At 46.0% G+C, this 19,262-nt stretch overlaps 1 protein-coding gene across 2 annotated transcripts in view; it reads left to right on the top strand.

Annotated features, from left to right (window-relative positions):
• psd3l (pleckstrin and Sec7 domain containing 3, like) overlaps window positions 1–19,262 on the top strand; it is a 90,912-nt gene that overhangs the window by 945 nt on the left and 70,705 nt on the right. The window contains exons 2-3 of one of the 2 annotated variants that reach the window (XM_083670059.1): window positions 14,456–14,567; window positions 17,410–18,589. In XM_083670059.1, the coding sequence (XP_083526185.1) occupies window positions 14,456–14,567; window positions 17,410–18,589 (1,292 nt within the window). Of the gene's footprint in view, window positions 1–14,455; window positions 14,568–17,409; window positions 18,590–19,262 lie in introns of those variants that run through there. The other variant, XM_083670060.1, reaches the window with a different exon arrangement.

The raw sequence follows: 19,262 nt of genomic DNA, 5'->3' as shown, positions 1-19,262 counted from the left end.
CTTCACTAGGTCATAATATTTTTGTCTTTAACCTTATCCATCTAATGCAGAATAACCAGTTTATTCTAATGTTTACTTCGGCCATTTGTATTCATTTCAGTGTTGTCACAATGTAATTACCGAAAAGAGCACCTTGCATCTGCTGTTTGTCTGTGTCCACTAACAAGTTAATGGGATTACTGTTTTTTAAGTGGGTTAAATCCACCAGTATCCACCGTCTAACCCTAAACCCAGTTTAAATACTGTATATCCTAGATCCCACAGTCCATCTTATTGTCTCTTTGTGCTATACTCTGTGAACAAGAGCATCAGATGCTGCTGACACCCTTGGGTTACCAGGTCTTCATATGGGAATACTCTCTGAATAAGAAGAGGGGTGTGAACTGTGAATGGCTCAACCTGGAATTGGATCACCCCCTAGTGTTCGATTGTCAAAATCTGAACTGGAAAATAGGACGCCACCAGTTTATCTCCCATCCTCTCATAGATTCAGTTCTTGTTGAGAGGATTAACTGAGACAATAACATTCCTAGAATACCCTACATTAATCTCAGGCTGTTATATATATGATTAACAATGTCCGATCCTTTCAAGTCTAATGCTCTTAACTGTATGTTCGTTGGTAATAAACAAATATCCATGCACGTGCGCATTGAGGAACATATCCTTTATTTATTTACTTATTTACAGAAATTAAATTAAATGTATTTTACATTTACATTTCGGTTTACATTTTTACATTTTGGTTTTCTATTGTCTAACAGCTCATCACCAAATGTATTGTTTTTATATCAATCTAATTGATCAATATCTATATCTATATATTTCATTTATGGCAAATAGGGTGGTCAGTCACCATAACTGTACATGTGAGATGGCTCTGGTGTTTATGTGAATGCTCTATGGAAGCTCTGTATGGAGAGAGGTTTCATTCTGTGGTCCTGTGAATAAAGTCAATGTGCTGGTCACAGTGAGCTGAGTTGTTGAGTTTACATTGGCTTTGTCCCAACCTCTCACCTCCACCAAAATGAGTTTCATCTGTCTACTTTATGCCTGCACAGACCTGTTCCATTGAGAACTCAGTAAGTTACAGCAATATAACTTCAATAAGATATTTATTTAAAAAGTTGGACATATAAGCACATTGCCCACTTTTGCCGACATATTCAAGATGTTCCTTGACATAATAAGTCACAAATGCAGCATCAGGAATGGAATGCTTACTTTCCTCAAGAATCAAACAATCAGAAAAACCTGTCACACTTGTGTCAAACTTGTGTGCTTGCTAAAAGCAAAATCATATTATAATCATTATTGTACGATTGAGCCCAGCTGTGCAGTCCAGCCCATCTCCTGTGTCTCTGTCTGCAAAGCAAAGGATTTTCTGTCCTAATGTTTGGGGAAATCTGAGTCGGTGCAGTACAGTAAATGTCTATTTAAGGATTACATGCGGTGGTGTAAAAATAGAGCCTATTTTTTAAGATATACATAATAATGGTGTTTAGTCTGGCTATGCCCTGGAGAGCCGCAATTCAGGGGAGTGGCCAGAAACTGATGTATCAAATAAATGTAAATGCCATGGTCTCGCAGGTAATAATAATAATAATAATACATTTATGTATAGAGCACATTTTTGTACAGAGACTGCAACTCAAAGTGCTGTACATAAAAAGTCAAAGAAACAATAGTACACTAGAAGAAAAGTGAAATAGGAAAACAACAAATAAACAGCAGTAGCCTACATGTAAACATGATACAAGCAATGGTAATAGATACTTCAAGCACTATTCAAGTAAAACCGAAGCAATACGGACCAATAGTGCAATAGAAAGCCGTAGATAATAAAATTCAGTTCCGTTCTATTCGATTCACATTGATTGGTATGGCCCCTTAATCACTGTTACAGTCTAAAACGGTTTCATAATGCCCCTAATAAGGTATAGCCCCTTATGGGGCTCTGTGCTATGTACTTTTCTTTACCACATTTTCCCCCTTGCCAATCTTCATTTGAGGCGACTGAGGGGCAATGTTTCTCTTTCTCCCTTCTCCATTTCTCACTGCATTCAAACATCATGTCTTGATTACTGTACAGCAAGATCCTGTCAAATGTCACACAATTCTCAGTGGCTTGATTTGATGCCTTTTTTTTTTCATCTGTCAAACATACAGTTCCCAGGGTGTCCAAACGTTATTACATGTCAGTGGTTCACACACTCTGGTCTTGGCAGGCGATGTGTCACATGGAGCATGCTTTATAGTGTACAGAAACAGCTGGAACAAACCTTCCACTTTCAAAATGAAGATTCTCGGTCTCCTAGAATGTCCCGATCAGCAGAATTCAACAGTCTTCTTGTGAGAGTCATGCACCATTCACCTGTAAGGTATGGATGATAGGCTACAGTAGAGATAGCCTCCTTGTCTACAGAAGCCTCCATGCAATTAATGAATTCTAGCATATTTTGATAAATGGACCATAGGTGGGGTTTCATACTTCACAGTACAAATTCTTGTTTCATCTCTAAAACATTTTTATCACAAAATATTTGTATTTCTGATGTGAAACCAAAATGTAGTGTAATCAACAAAATATTTCTTGCTTGTTTTGTTTTTACAATAGTATTATCACATTATTTACATAATCACAGCCTACATTTTTGACCAGTGCCTCGTGTACCCTCTTTTCACTGAGAATGGATGGATCCAGGTAGCGGTTGTCGAGCAGGATCATACCAAGTGTCACGACGTTTGAGGGGAAGGCTGGAAAACAAAACAAAAGTCAATAGATAAACACCGAGGGCAAAGTGTATAGTAGCGGCAGATAGGAAGCGAAGAGAGAGAAGCACGGCGACTCGTGCGAATGCTTTGCACGCATAAATAGGATAAATACATTATAGGTGAGTCAATCGATCCCTTCTTCATACTACCAAACCTTTACATTGTGCAGTGTTTGTTATTGGACTCAAAATGATGCGAGAGCGAGATGGAATCGAATTTGTGCCGCAGGTTTCGAGATCCGTGGGGTTCCAGTTCTTATGTCACGCCTTCATCCATTCCCAGCCAGCCCGGTTCTGCCCCGACTGAGGGCTGAAGTCACTTTATCGTTACGAATACTCTCGCACTTTCAAGCAATGTCCCGCATGTTAGGAAAATAGGTCAGCGTTGTATTGTGGTGGGGAGGACTCTTGAGAGAAGATGGAATAGTTTGTAGGCTAACGTCAGTGTGTTAGCCAGCTGTACTAAGGACTATGGGGGGAATTGTGACCAGTCAAGGAGCGATCTGAACTGTCAGTGTCAGAAGTCAGCTTACGAGCCTCACGAAAAGCCAGTGTGTCAATTTGATACAAAAAAAACAGTTGGGATATGGACGAGAGTGATGGGGTAAGGTGCGATCTTTGCCAGCATTTCTTTATTCAACAAAGCTAGCAAGCAGCTCTTGCAGCCAGCTGCCATTCATTAGTGGTAGCAAGCTAGCTAACGTTAGCTAGCTATAACGGTCTTTTTTTGGCTTGCTGTCAATCGCTTGCTGACAGACAGTATAGCTTACTGTGACAATCTTATGATTTTCCTGCGATCATAACGCTGCATTAGCCATTCACTATCCAATACCTACCAGCTTTTGCCAATACATCTGGATAACGTATCTTACTGTGGTCTTGGCTGCCTGAAAGGTACTAACTGTCTGAAAGCTCTTTGTTGCCATCCAGCTTCTCCAGACAGTCCAGACCCCGTCTGCCTGTCCACTACTGTACTATCTGGCTGCTGCTTTCTTACAGTGTAGGCTGCTGTACTTCTGCCTTATCATAGTCTGTACTGAACTGATACAATTCACTACATTACTGCAACTTGCAAGTAGTTTAGTCTGTCTGTCTTTTTTAATTTAGAGTCATACATTAATTAGACTGAATAGTTGACAGTTTTCAACACTGTGGACACATTCATTGAAACAGTATTTTACTAGTACTGTAGATTAGATTTTTAACACTTTATTTTACAGTCCTACTGTACAATAGGTATTTGGCCTATGCTGTCACTAAGTAATTAGTGGTAATAGTCTAATTGGTACTCATTTATTATGGTTGAAATGAATCCCTAGTAATCGAGAAGTAATTCCTAGGTAATTATTATGTAATTATGCTGTTTATATAGTCTCAAGGTAATTAAGGGACTGTAAAATAATGTCTTTAGGATTTTCAGAGCAAAGTCACAGCAGCAGTAGGCATCGTTTCGGTCAAAGGACCATCCTCTCAAGCGGTGAGACCTCTTTCTTTCCCTCTGTTTTTCCCACATGGTTCAACCAACACATGTGTCTTTCATTATCCACAATGAACTATCAAAGTAAAAAAAAAAAAAGAGAAGTGCATTTTACCAAGGAGTTTAAACAAGGATGCTCCATAGCTACAATATGAGCTTCAGATTAAATTCTTGGCACAGATTCAAATCTGGGTTAGAGCCCCAACAGTGTTCCCCCCTCAGCAGAAAATGTTTCCACTTCACTGTTTCCCCATCCCCTCATCCACCCATCCCCTCATCCCCCCCCATCCCCTCATCCCCTCATCCTCTCTCTCCAATTACAGTAGCCTGAGCTTGTTCAGTCAGCGGGGCTCTGCCTGAACTAATCCCCCTCTCTCTACAGTGGTGCCCAGTTCTGATGTGATTAAATTCAGGTAATGGGGAAGGCTTGGAGAGACCCAGCAACCCTTACCGGCATCATAAAATGCCTTGCCAACAGAGGAGTGCATTAAGCAGCACTGCCTTCACTGGCTTAGCTGTTAAACTGTTTATGATGGACTAAGTAGGAGCTTGAATAATTGCCAGCGTTTCTTTTTTATAGACCGTAGTGTTTTTTTTTCTCACAGGCTTTCAGTTGATCATTTAGCCTTCCTTAGAGAGTGTTGGTGACAGCATGGCTCCCAGGCAAAGGGCATTATAACATACAATACCACTACATTAACTTTTCAACACACACACACACACACACACACACACACACACACACACACACACACACACACACACACACACACACTCTCTCTCCACTTCACTATGTGGAGCATTAGAGATTTAATGACACGTGAATCCCATAATCCCTACAATAGCTGTCAGAGACATCTTCCTGAATGTGTACTAGGATGGGACTCCCTCCCTCCCTCCTGAGTGTGTACTAGGATGAGACTCCCTCCCTCCCTCCTGAGTGTGTGTGTACTAGGATGAGACTCCCTCCCTCCCTCCTGAGTGTGTGTGTACTAGGATGAGACTCCCTCCCTCCCTCCTGAGTGTGTGTGTACTAGGATGAGACTCCCTCCCTCCCTCCTGAATGTGTACTAGGATGGGACTCCCTCCCTCCCTCCTGAGTGTGTGTGTACTAGGATGAGACTCCCTCCCTCCTGAGTGTGTGTGTACTACCATAGTACTTCTAAAACACCTCATTGTATTTCTATAGTAGGCCTGATTCACACACTGATTGTGTGCACAGTTGAAAATGACATTTATTCTCAAGCCAACCCTGGTTGGTTTTGGTTTTTGGTCAGACAGGGTTGCCTTGGTAATACATACCTGTTCTCTTATTTTATTTAGAAACAGTTTCAGTATGTGCTGCAAAACTCGATGACTTGATGATTCATGCTGCCTCTCATGCAAGCAAACAAGCTAAGCCTAGAAGGAAGAAGGAAGACAATGGTTGTCTCTAGTCTGCCTCTCTAGCAGGAATGTCTGTCACCTGTCATTACCAGCAGCTTTCCTCCAGGTTCATGATTTATTCACAGTAACCCATCTTCCACGCTTTGAGACACTAGGATGGGACTCCCTCCCTCCCTCCTGAGTGTGTACTAGGATGAGACTCCCTCCCTCCCTCCTGAGTGTGTGTGTACTAGGATGAGACTCCCTCCCTCCCTCCTGAGTGTGTGTGTACTAGGATGAGACTCCCTCCCTCCCTCCTGAGTGTGTACTAGGATGAGACTCCCTCCCTCCCTCCTGAGTGTGTACTAGGATGAGACTCCCTCCCTCCTGAGTGTGTGTGTACTAGGATGAGACTCCCTCCCTCCCTCCTGAGTGTGTACTAGGATGAGACTCCCTCCCTCCCTCCTGAGTGTGTACTAGGATGAGACTCCCTCCCTCCCTCCTGAGTGTGTGTGTACTAGGATGAGACTCCTTCCCTCCTGAGTGTGTGTGTACTAGGATGAGACTCCCTCCCTCCTGAGTGTGTGTGTACTAGGATGAGACTCCCTCCCTCCTGAGTGTGTGTGTACTAGGATGAGACTCCCTCCCTCCTGAGTGTGTGTGTACTAGGATGAGACTCCCTCCCTCCTGAGTGTGTGTGTACTACCATAGTACTTCTAAAACACCTCATTGTATTTCTATAGTAGGCCTGATTCACACACTGATTGTGTGCACAGTTGAAAATGACATTTATTCTCAAGCCAACCCTGGTTGGTTTTGGTTTTTGGTCAGACAGGGTTGCCTTGGTAATACATACCTGTTCTCTTATTTTATTTAGAAACAGTTTCAGTATGTGCTGCAAAACTCGATGACTTGATGATTCATGCTGCCTCTCATGCAAGCAAACAAGCTAAGCCTAGAAGGAAGAAGGAAGACAATGGTTGTCTCTAGTCTGCCTCTCTAGCAGGAATGTCTGTCACCTGTCATTACCAGCAGCTTTCCTCCAGGTTCATGATTTATTCACAGTAACCCATCTTCCACGCTTTGAGATCCCTGTCAGACTGCCCCCCCCTCCTCCTCCTCCTGTAGATGCCCTGTGTTCAGCCTGTGTTTGTCTGGGTGTCTGTCTGTCTCCCCCCGCCTTCACCTGCCACATGGGCCAGCCCAGTCATATATGGGAGTTCCTGTCCTCCCCCACGTTCACCTGCCACTTGGGCCGGTCTGATTGTGCCATGTGAGGGAGTGGCAGCGTGTGGCCTGGCTGACTGACAGCTGTGGCGGGGGGGATTGTTTCCTGGGGGGATAGACAGTAACAAAGCCATATGCAAAGTGCCTGAAGCCAGGGGACTCACTTTAGAATGGTCTTTGTCCAAGTAACAGTAGGGCTTTAATGATGAGTAGATTGATGTTTTTAAATTATTCTATGTTTATTTAGGAGGTCTAGGGCAGGTACAAATTAGCTTAGTGTAGTTATTAAGCACATTTGTCTTATTTGGTTTCCCTATGATGTGTCTAGGCTAACCTAGCCTGTATGTACGCCTCTGTTGCGACTGCCTCCTTAGCCAGCCAACTCCTTCCCCCACAGCCCCCATGCAGGCCAGATTTTGGGCAAGCGCTCTTGTCTTTTTTACGGGCAAACAAGGACTGGTTTTCCCCTCCTCTGCTGGCTGATGGGAATAGTGAGCGTTCTGTGTCTTCTTGGACAGACCGTCCTTTACCTCCACAAGTCAGGCTGAACCAACGACACAGCCGGCTCTGTTTCCCATTAATAAACAACATGATAGACTGCATGCATAGCAAAGAGCAAACCTCAGAAATGAGCTCTTTTAGCTCAAGATGACATTTGATATAAGAACGGTTTAGTATCTAGGCATGGAGGGTTTTTTTTCCTACTTTCCATTGGCAATTTCGTCTAAATTTCTATTTAGACGAGTCTATTCATGCACTCGTATCATAGGTCTCCAATACGCTCGACACTGATATCCTTGTTGTTGTTCCAGTCAGGACTTCTGCTAACAGTTTACATTGAGCTGGTTTCATACAGTAGTAACACTGTAATCAGGCCTGTTGCACAACTGTGATCGGGAAATGTGGCTAAAAGCAGTCTCTGCAGAAGACGGCGCTAAATAGATCATGTCTAATTCACAAGCTGTCTCTGCTGGGACTACCTCCCCCCTCCCTCCCTCCTTCCCTCCCTCCCTCCCTCCCTCCCTCCCTCCCTGCTGTATGTCTACCTCCTCTAAGGACTGCCCTAGAATAGATTAGATTAGATTCAACTTTATTGTCATTGCATTGAGTACAAGTACTGAGACGACGAAATGCAGTTTGACATCTAACCAGATAAGTGCCAATAGTGGCATAAGTGCGAAAGACATGATATTGTAGACAGCGCATGATATCACAGTATAGGTATTACAGTGAGTACAAATAAATGAGACAGCACTAAGGACAGCACTAAATAGATCATGTCTAATTCACAAGCTGTCTATGCTGTGCCTCCCTCCCTCCCTCCCTCCCTCCCTCCCTCCCTCCCTGCTGTATGTCTGCTTCCTCTAAGGACTGCCCTACATGGGAGCCCTCATTTCACCTCATTAACTGATGTTATTAGCACTGCTCAAATGATATTAGCCTTCAGGGTTCATCATATCCTGTTTCTCCAGTCTGACCGATGTGCCAAGTTACCCTGTAACTAACCTCCAATGACCATAAGGTCTAGGATACACCTCAGTAATAATGCAATAGAACTACTAAGAACCAGACTCCTCGTGTCTCTGGGTCAAATGCATTAGCGCTTTAAGTCTTTTTTAAAAGTGCTGAGGAGAGTGGGGGGTAGGAAACCCTGTCGAGTGTTTAATGTGGCTGGCATCTGATATGAATATTTGGCACGGAGCTGCATTTCTGCCACGTTTATTCAGTAATCAGTGCTCATGATAAGTAGGCCTGAGACTACATAAGAGGATTACGCCACGATTCAGGAGAGAGTCCCTTTAGTCCGTGATAGACTTGGGCCTAATCAGATTCGGTACTATTTGCAAACAAAGCGACAGAGACCAGTCGCTACAGATTTATTGAAAACGTGAGGTAGGCAGAGCTATAGATTCATGTAGGCCTATCTATTGGCCTGGAATAAACAACGGGTTCTGCTGTTATCAAGAGCATCTAATGCTCAGTGGTGTGAACACACACACACACGCACACACACGCATGTACACATACCCTGTGGACATGCTCATCTTATCTGCACTGTAATTGGTAGTGTAGAACCTCCTCCATTACAACTAATTACACTGTGATATGGAACACAACAACAAGAGGCCAGATCACAGACAGCAACATGCTGACACACTGCTCGGCTGTAATCTGGAATGTTCTCCAACCCCTGGCAGAGCCGTTGTGGCTCACACAACATTACGGCCTCGTAAAAAATGACAGGCTAATGGTCCTCCTAGGGGGTCAGATGGGTTCATTCATGAGGTAGCACCCTGAACAACACCCTGTCAGACAGCCAGAAGCCCCGAGGGAGGCACTGTGGCAGAAACTGTGGGTTTATCGAATGTTTGTAAATATCAGGGGGTATTAGAGTGTGCAACTGACTTTCTTTATCGTTGTTTTCCCAAGTTTATCATCTGTTATGCTGATTCTCCTCTCAACGTTTTTCTGTTGAGGACCTTCTGAGCTTCCGCTATATTCTCCGACACCCCAGAGGCCCGATAACTTGTAAGCTCTCATCCTGGACGTGAATCTAGTCCCTTCAGAGAGTTAACTTTTGTGTCGGCCGGCGCTGTGTTTGTGTCATAACGGAAAAGCTGACCCGTAGGTTAGAGAGGAGCTCAGATCCGGGAGCTGGGAGGGGAACCAACCAAGTATGCAGCTGCACCCTCCATGTTCCAAAACCATCTGCGCTTTTACTTTACTTTGAACCTCCAAACAGTTTTACACACACACACATGCGCGCGCGCACACACACACACACACACATACACTGCCTGCCAGATGGGTTGGAGCACAGTCGTCCCACTGCTCTGGAATTGACAAATAGTTGCTCACCGTATAAATGGCCCAGCAGCTGTATGTGTGTGACGGTATTTACTCCACTAGTAGACGTGTAGCCTAGCCCATCTATGTGTGCAGGAGCCAGTCAGCAACAGCTTACAACCGTGGGCCTTTTAGAATGTCCACTTTGTCTGACCAACACAATGCTTGAGCACAGCAGTCTGTGGAAGACACAGTCCTCACACAGTGGCACAAGTTAGACTGGATAAAGGCTAGGCTTTTTATTTAGACGTAGGAGAGGAGCATCTCAGATTGAGGAGATGCAGGTACGCAGGCTTATATCTTTCTGCAGCGCCTCCGCTGAACAGCGGGCGTAAACCCAGACCATGCGTGACACTGTGGCATCCTTCAGGGCTGGAATACAGTCACACCATTCTTCAACATCTCACAGACCCCGTCATTGTGTTCTCATGTGTGTGTCGTGTATCATTTGCGCCGTAATGATAACCTTGTCGTAGATGACTAGCAACTTTTTTTCATGCTTGCGACAGTAGCTGTTTGTTTGCGGACCGGACTGGCTGGAGTTGGGAAATCCCCCCAGGTTTTGCAAGGAGGAGGAAAAACCCACAGTTTTCTTTAACTTGTTGTTCACGAGTGGCACACATGCTGGTTTCAGCCTAGTCCTCCGGTGAGGACGTCTTTTCACAGTCAAGTCATGGTGTATCCTGTTCTAGATTTACAGCTATGCAGGCCATTTCCACTTTTTTTACACGGATGTGAGTTTGGCTCCGATATTGAGCTCTCAGAGTGCTGTATTTCATGCACTCTCATGTCCTGTCTTGCGCTTTGGGAATAAGTGTAAATCCGAACAACTACAAAAACACATACAGTAGGGCTCCAGTTTGCATTTGCAAAAATGGGAGCAAAGTCGGACATCTTTACCTTTTTTAATATTTCTAGTAGAAACAATGAGAAATAATCCAATGGGAGTTTTGATATGCAAATGCTATTTTTAGACTGTTTACTCCGCGAGTTCTCAGAAACATTGTTAAAGACAAGGTGCAATAAGAAATCATGCTGTAGAGTATTCTGAGTTGCTAGGTCTTTTTTCCTCTGCTCAGCACTATTTTCTCCAGCAAATTGGGGCCCAAAGATACAAGTAAAGCAATACAGCAAGTAAAGCAATCCATTAAGCAATCCACATTCCATAACCTTAACCATAACTTTAATTCAATAACATTAAATCATTTAATGTTAATGTTTTATTAATTCATAAAAAGGGCTTGAAAAAACGCTTTAATGGATTTGTAATGCCTTATCCTTAATCACAGAAATTCTATTTTAATTCGTACAATCGACTTAATTTGATAATTCAGCTCAGTTCTTCATGATGTGGGTTGATGCCTATTGCTTTTGAGGATCAGAACGGTCAGATTAGTTTGGAGTGAAGTGACCTGTGTGTGTGTTTGTGTGCTGTGGTTCCGGAACAGAACTACTGGCGGATGACAAATCCCTCAGGCTCTTGTTCTGGAAGGTTCTTCTCATTGGCTTTGATCTGACTCTTCTGTGGCCCCACTGGGAAAGGGTCAAATACATCGGCCGATGTCAAATGGTTTTGGCTAACGTATTTTAGGTGTGCTTCCTTTAACTTGGAGTGTGCTTTTTCGGGACTGTTCCACTGGTTTCAGTTGTACTAGGAAAACTGAATCAAGCACATCTCAAGGATTTGAAGTAGGGCTATTTGACATAGGTCTGCAGAGGACAAAGCTGAGCTGAGTTATAAAGTGACTTCTCTGTGAGTGTGAGGACTGACTGAGATTATCCTCTAACCTTTAATGGAAAGCTGACTGATCCCACCACAACAGTTCTCTACTCTATTAATGACCCGCTTCATTGAAGCTCGCTGGTGAATTATGATGTTGAGAATGCCCTGGAGGAGATTCCTCGCTGTTGCTAGGAGAGAAGGCATGTAGTCCATCTGGGTAGGCTAGGCTCTGTGGTGTCGGCTAGGCTCTGTGGTGTCGGCTAGGCTCTGTGGTGTAGACTAGGCTCTGTGGTGTAGACTAGGCTCTGTGGTGTAGGCTAGGCTCTGTGGTGTAGGCTAGGCTCTGTGGTGTCGGCTAGGCTCTGTGGTGTAGACTAGGCTCTGTGGTGTAGGCTAGGCTCTGTGGTGTCGGCTAGGCTTTGGCTACCCATGTGAGTGAGGAGATGTTTTCTGTTAAAAACCAGTCTTTTGTACGACCAGACACATTGGAATGTTGTTTTATGTATGTCTCCCTGTGGTTGATGTTTGGGATTTGTTGCCCTTGATCAACCCAACACCTCTCATAACTTGGTCCACATCATAGCCTGACTTTGTGCAGAGACATTGGAGGATTGGCCTATAAGACCATTAGATGGTAATACAATGGTAATGTAGTCCTAGGCATTGTAATAGACCGTATCTACTGTAGAGAGGCTACATTAGCAAATGTCAAACAGTAATGGATGTACAAGATGGCCTTATGAGCAACCACTGTATTAGAATACCAGAGAGCTTGTTGTCTCTGATGAATGTTGAATCTCCAAGGGTGGGCTTTGAATCTTCAATATTTGCCTATCAATTGTCCATTAAGTGAAAGGCCTAATTGCCAGAGTTTGGGGGGCCGTTGAAAGCGGAGAAAAACACTTTTCTGGGAAGAGAAGCCTGCATTCCCAGGTCTCCCATCAGCGGCCATGGCAACTGCTTTCCTAAGGAGAGCTAGGTTCTCTCCCTAGCCCCTTTGGCAATGTAACCTCTCCATTCTCAGCTGGAACAGCATTTACAAGGTAATTTACTAAAGGTTGTTACTATTGATTTATGTACCATAGGGGATTGGTCCTCGGCCAATACAATAGCAGCCTTTGATGTAGCCTAGTCTTGGCTAGTTTGGCATGTTACCCTGGTGCAATACTGTACTGTAGCATAGAATTTATTGAATTAGTATACATTATGTGTATTATATGAATTAGTGTTGTTTTGCCTAGTGGCTAATGGGCCTACTATTGCTTTTCTCTAAGGAGTTGTGGTTCCTTTCTTCCACTTTGCTTTGTGAAGTACTTGATGGGTCATGACGTCATCCGATCTGTAGAGCTTAATTCTTCTTAATGATCAGGGCACTTAGCCCGGCAATGGTTTCAAATGGAGATGTGATTGCGTGAGAGAGTGACTTGAATATGTGATGTGATTGTGATGATGAAACAGAGAGTGACTTTAATATCTGTTAATAATGTCATCCTGGGTCAACCCCATGCAAATAGACATAACTGTTTGCCGAAGCCTTTTTTGTTTTATGGTTGTTCTGGTTGAATGTTGTTGTCGTGTGGGCAAATACTGTAACAGTAGCCTACAAGTTAAACAGGATCTAGGGCGGGGAAGGCTGGTGGAGGTAGAAATTGGAGGACGGGCTCATTGCGATGCAAGGAGTCGAATGGCGAATAGTATCTTTACCTTATTCCATTCCATGCATTACAATGAGCCGGTCCTCCGATTTCTACTTCCACCAGCCTCCCCTGACGTAGGAACCTTTCACTGAGGCCTTGCACTGTCGTCAGACAGGTGCTGCTGTGATAAGACTATTTTAAATTGATGCTGCCTGAACTGGTGACCCTTGGTAGCAGCTTAAGCTTGGAGATCATGTCAGGTGAAGCACTCGGCTAAGCTATTCTCTGATGCAGGTGACTCAGCACTCAGCAAGACGTGACTGACGTTGTACAATCTCTAGACTTAGCGTCCCATGTAGGCTGTGGAGGAATCTCAGAACCCAACAGAGTCAGCTCTCTTATGTCGGGGACCATGTCAGTCAACTTCTAGAACCTCTAGGCAGATCACTCAGCTTTCGAGCGCTGTGAGAGGACTCTGGCACTCAGAACCCGGGCAGCCTGGCAGACTTTTATTGACAGTGTCTAGGGCTGCGTGTCCTGTTCTTTACCCTTTACCACACTGCTTTAAGTACACAGATACTAGCCTAGGCTACAGATACTAGCCTACCTCTATAGGCCTATAGCTTATAGGTCCACGATTGCACCACAGCCTATCACATTCTGCTTTGCCCTTTGGCACCGACTTTCAAGGAAAACTTCAGGGAAATGTTTGGAACCTAGGCTACTGTGAAACTCTGTCAGTGTTGGATTAGGTTGTGTGTCTCATTGGCTCTTTTTTTAAACCAATGAGGTTTCCCTGCTTTCAAACATGGCGGGAAGTAGCCTGACTGGCGAACAGTGGTGTTAACTGATGGGGAGGATTGATTAGGATGCACAAATCTAAATACAGCGTCTGGAAATCATGATCATTTGCTCTTTTAAAAAACCCAATCAAAACCACCTGGTGATACAGAAAACATGAAGTGCAGTGAGTTTGAATGTGAAGCACGCCAAGCCATGTTGGTACAACACAGAAATGCTACAACGGAACTACGTTCTTGCTGACACTTGAGCAAATTTAACCACAATGAAAAACCAACCAAGATGTTTTGATGGAAGGATCTCACTGTCAAATCTACAAACCACAGGCGGCGTTCAGTGGCGTAGCACACCAAGGCGCATACCATATCATCGCAAGGTCCCTGGTTCGATTCCGGCCATCGACACATCCTGCATGTCATCCCTCCTCACTCTCTCACCCATCCTTCCTGTCAATCTCTACTATCTCTCTACCCCAATAAAGCAGAAATGCCCTAGAAACATAAAAAAATCTACAAATCACAGTGATTCTAGCCTGACGACGGTTGGGTATCAGGGAACGCCCCTCGGAATCATAATAACCCTCTGTTCTGGTTTCTCTTCGCAGGCGGAAACGTTTGTTTGGGTCGACAGCTCGTCCTCGCACGCCAAGAGTGTTGCCAAGGCGAAGTACGAGTTCCTCTTCGGGAAGGCAGAGGGGAGCAGCGCTACAGGAAGTGGTACGGCTGCTCACACACCTCCTTTACCTGACACCTCAGTCACAGCACCATGTCACCACCGTGACTCACAGCCGTGGGCTGATCTGCTCACACACACTTCCCACTGCACAGAGGAGCCGCCGGACGGCTACACATTCTGTAAATGATCACGTCAAGTAAAACAGTATTATGCAAAGGCATTTTTTCGATTGAATTCAACTCATGAACGAGTTGCTAGCTAGAATCAAACATGACCTCTGTGGCCTCTGTGGCTCAGTTGGTAGAGGGTTAGGGTTAGCGCTAACAACGCTCAGGTTGTGGGTTTGATTCCCACTGGGACCATATATACCGAAATGTACGCACTCACTGCAATGTAAGTCGCTTTGGATAAAAGCCTCAGCTAAATGGCATATATTATATGTATATCCTAGACTGGAGGGAGAAAGATGAGACACTGCACATCACTCCGACTCTTATCAATTGAATTTGAATATAGTTGGGATCCAGCCAGTGTATCAAGGCAGGATGCAGGTAGACATTCACTCCCTGGCTGTAAAGAGCCAGTGTCCGCCTAGAGGTCTGGGCCCTGACTGCATGTGTGTGTGTGTGTGTGTGTGTGTGTGTGTGTGTGTGTGTGTGTGTGTGTGTCTGTGTCTGTGTCTGTGTCTGTGTCTGTGTCTGTGTCTGTGTCTGTGTCTGTGTCTGTGTCTGTGTCTGTGTCTGTGTGTGTGTGTGTGTGTGTGTGTGTGTGTGTGTGTGTGTGTGTGTGTGTTAGCCAGGCTATTTAACAGCGGCTTAAAAGGTCATTAGTGGTCCAGGGGATTTGCACACATTCTCTCTCCAAGTCTCCATGCTGTTACGCAGGCTGTGTGTTGCAAAGTCATGACTTAGTGGCTATCACTTTCACTTCGTCTGCTAGTCTGTAAGCTCCATGAGAGGAACTACTCATGACCCCTACTGTAGCTAAAGCCCAGATTGACTGAGAGCATACGACCTTTCCACCCGTTTTCACAATGGGGATTATAACACAACCGATACATACGAATGTACGACATCAAAATAGCTAAACAGACCTCCGTAAACGTATACTGTTGTCATCATTTAGCCTATGTTTTGCCTTTATTTGATATTCCGTCTCGTAACTTCTTTTTTTTTTTGTAACTTCCGTTTTGTGTTTTGGATTCCGAATAGGTGCAACCCTGCCCAACTCTGGTGTTAATGCTTAGTAGCCTGTAGCCGCTCCTAGATGGTCTTCCTAGCTACAGTATGTGTTTTGGGCCTAGTCATGACCTGCTCCGTGTGCCTGTGAGACACCTGACAGTAATGTGGAAGGCTCTCGTTCTGTAATTACTTCAGGTAACCATGGCGACTCCCTGCCCTGCTAAACAGGTTTATATTCTGTAATAACATACCGCAAGAATTGGAATACATTTCTGAGAGCTTGGCAATCCTTATGACTGTAGCACAGCGGAGGCTGGCGGAAGTAGACATCGGAGGATAGGCTCATTGCATGGAACAGTGAGCTGGATGGGCTGTTTTCACACACAGTGACTAGCCTGTCTATCGGACCTTAAATGAGAGTCAGACTATCATTTAGTTTCTTATAACGTAACGCTACATTGGTTCCAAGCTGTTTCGTGAGAAACAAATACGGCCATCAAGAGTCTCTCTGTCACTCTGTCTCTCTATAAACTGATCCTGGATATACAATTAAGAAAATGCTGCCCTCTAGTGTGGATGTCTTTAGCACGTGACCTGTGAGTTAAGCAAAGCCACTCTACCCTTCAGTCAGGTACATGTCATGGTAAACTGGATAATTGTGCTAATTGACACCCCCTCTCTGGCCCACGCCTTCGTGAACAGGTTCAACCAGAGGACAGCGTGAAATATACTAAGAGATAAAAACCCTGAGGTGGATTTAGTTAATTCACTCATTATATATTCTCCCTGCATGGATCAAAGCGGCTAAAAGGCTGTTAAATATTAGATGAAACGCTTAGTTATCTGACTTAAGAAGGGGAACCCACTGCTTTCTCACACTCCCTCTCCGCTAATTGAAACAGATAGCTGTTCAAACGAGTCTATGAATGGCTATAATGTCTATGAACGCAAGTCATTTCTCATGTCAGACGCTAACCTTGGCTGTCACTGTGGCTGTGAAGACTACTGTCTTAATAACAGTGAGCTTTGGTCCTCTGAGGCCCTTTGACTGTCAGTGAAAGAGACATCTGCGTGTGTGTGCGTGTGCGTGCGCGTGTGCGTACGCGTGTGTGTGTGTGTGTGTGTGTGCGGGTACCTGTGTATATCTGTGTGCGTGTATGTGTGTATGTGTGTATGTGTGTATGTGTGTATGTGTGTATGTGTGTATGTGTGTATGTGTGTACGTGTGTGTGTGTGTGCGCGCGTGTGTGCGCGTGTGTTAGTTAGTTTGGGTTGGACTCATCCCAAGCACTTTCTTGGGCTTGCTCCTTTCCTTTCCTGAGTGGACACAGTAACACAGTGTTCACAACCACACAAGAGTTCCTCAGATGTAGCGTTCGTTAAGAGAGATCTCACACACACAGAAGACAGATGCACTCCAACGTCTCACTCACGATGTCCACTAATGATCCGCTCATTGCCATGATGACGGTGGTGACAAGTACGTCGAAGTACAGTGACAAAATGCTCTTTTAGCGACGATTTCTATGACAGCATTCCATATTTCTAGACCTTTCTGGAATCAGTGACGATGAAAACAAAGACAAAACACTTCCTACACGAAACACATACTGTATTTGTCTTGTCTCTACTCTCTGCTATTGGCTGCCGTGACATTCCATGTCGACATGCTCTCTCCTTCTCTCCTCCCTCTCTTTCCCAGTGTCGGTGTTAAACTCCCACCCCCTCCCAGTGACTGGGTCCAGCAGCAGTAGCAGCACGGTCCTAGACCTCTGTCTCCCCGACCAGGACGATGACATCGACCAGACCTCTCTCTTCCTGGAGATCGACCGCGAGCTCGCCAACCTGCTGAGCGGCCTGAGCACGCGCACCCACGATGCCACAGCTGCCCCGGCCACGCCCCCCTCGCCACGCCAACCCCAGGACGACCGCAGCCCACGCCCAGCGAGGGACAACAACGCCACAGACAGCCACGCCGCAGCCATGATCCCCTGTAACGGCCAGAACGGCGGCGCCTCGCCACACGCAGCCAATCAGGGCTCAGAGAGGCCGTTGGGGGGCGCGGCGGACGAGGAGAGGGAGGAGAACGGGGGATTGGGTTTGGACCTGGGTCTGGATCTGGGACTGGGTGACCCTCTCCTCTCCCCCACCTTCCTCCTGGACTCGTGGACGGAGGCTGTGCTGAAGGAGGCGGCGCCCCTGGCGTCCTCCTCAGCAGCAGCAGGCAACGGCCTCTCCTCCCCACACCCGGCGCTCAACGGAGACACCAGGAATGCGCCCGTCACCAGCCAAGACAAACCCAGCGGTCCTGGGAGAGCGAACGCCAGCGGCAGCGCCAGGCCGGCCCAGACTCAGACTGCTGCCTTCACATCTGGGCCGGGCTCGGGGGCCGGGGGGCGCGCGGGGGAAGCCAGCCACGCTACGGACCAGACTATGAACCACCAGGCTACGGACCAGTCTCAGCCCAGGAGGGGCTCGGGGTCGGAGCCTGCCGCCTCGAACCCGAGCCTGTCGTCTGAGCAGAGAGGAGGGGCTGCTCTGGAGGACGGGTCCCTGGAGGAGTCCAGTAAGATCCTGGCTGAGATCCCCGGTATCTTCACAGCCTTCCTGGACGGAGGGACGCTGAGAGAGAAACCTCAGAAGAAACTCCGCTTCATCGAGAGCCGGCCGGGGAGCGCGGCGGACGGAGGGGGGCAGGAGCGAGGGAGTGTGGGGGGAGGAGGAGAGGAGGAGGTGGAGAAAGGAGGGAGGAACAGCCTGAGGGTGGAGAGCTCCCTGGACAGTCTGAGCCCCATGGAGAGGGTCGGTTCTCTGTCTCTAGAGGATGAGGTGTTCAGAGCCCTGCCAGAGGGAGGGACGCCACAGGAACCCAACTCCACCAGGTAGGTCACATGTCATCTCCTTAATCTGACTCTACTAGGTAGGTCACAAGTCATCTCCTTAATCTGACTCTACCAGCTAGGTCACATGTCTGCTGAATCCCAAACAACCCCTAGACACTAGCCCCTACCCCCTACCCCCTACCCCATACCCCCTAGCTCCTAAGGCACTCATGCAGATCTGACAGGCTTAGATGGGGTCAAAGCAATATGGAAATAGCTGGAGCTCACCTTGCCCTCTGATGCAATAAGGGGTTGTTTACGGACACGGTCCAATAGCTCCTCTCCCTGGAGGGTAACCAATGAGTCAGCCAGGTACTGACTCAGATCTGCCTGGGCAGCAACACTAGAACTGTGGAGTAAACAACACGTGGCCTGGCCTATGGTATGGAAGCCTAATGATTCCAGTATGAAGAGCACCGTGGAGGTCATTATGCTGTTGATATGATCCAGAAGATGTTAGGCAACTGCCTACCAGAAACCGGAGGACGGGCTCACCGTAATGCATGGAATGAAATGAGGAACGCGCGTGTTTGAAACCATTCCTCATTTCATTTCATGCAATACAATGAGCCCGTCCTCCGATTTCTACCTCCACCAGCCTCCCCTGCTGCCTAACATGTAATAATGGCACTATTTGCAGGTGATATACAGTGTGTATTCAGTGGCTTTTCTC

Source organism: Argentina silus (genome assembly GCF_951799395.1).
Source record: "Argentina silus genome assembly, chromosome: 5".
NCBI classification, from domain to species: Eukaryota; Metazoa; Chordata; class Actinopteri; order Argentiniformes; family Argentinidae; genus Argentina; species Argentina silus.
This window is presented reverse-complemented; position numbering and strand designations above follow the sequence as displayed.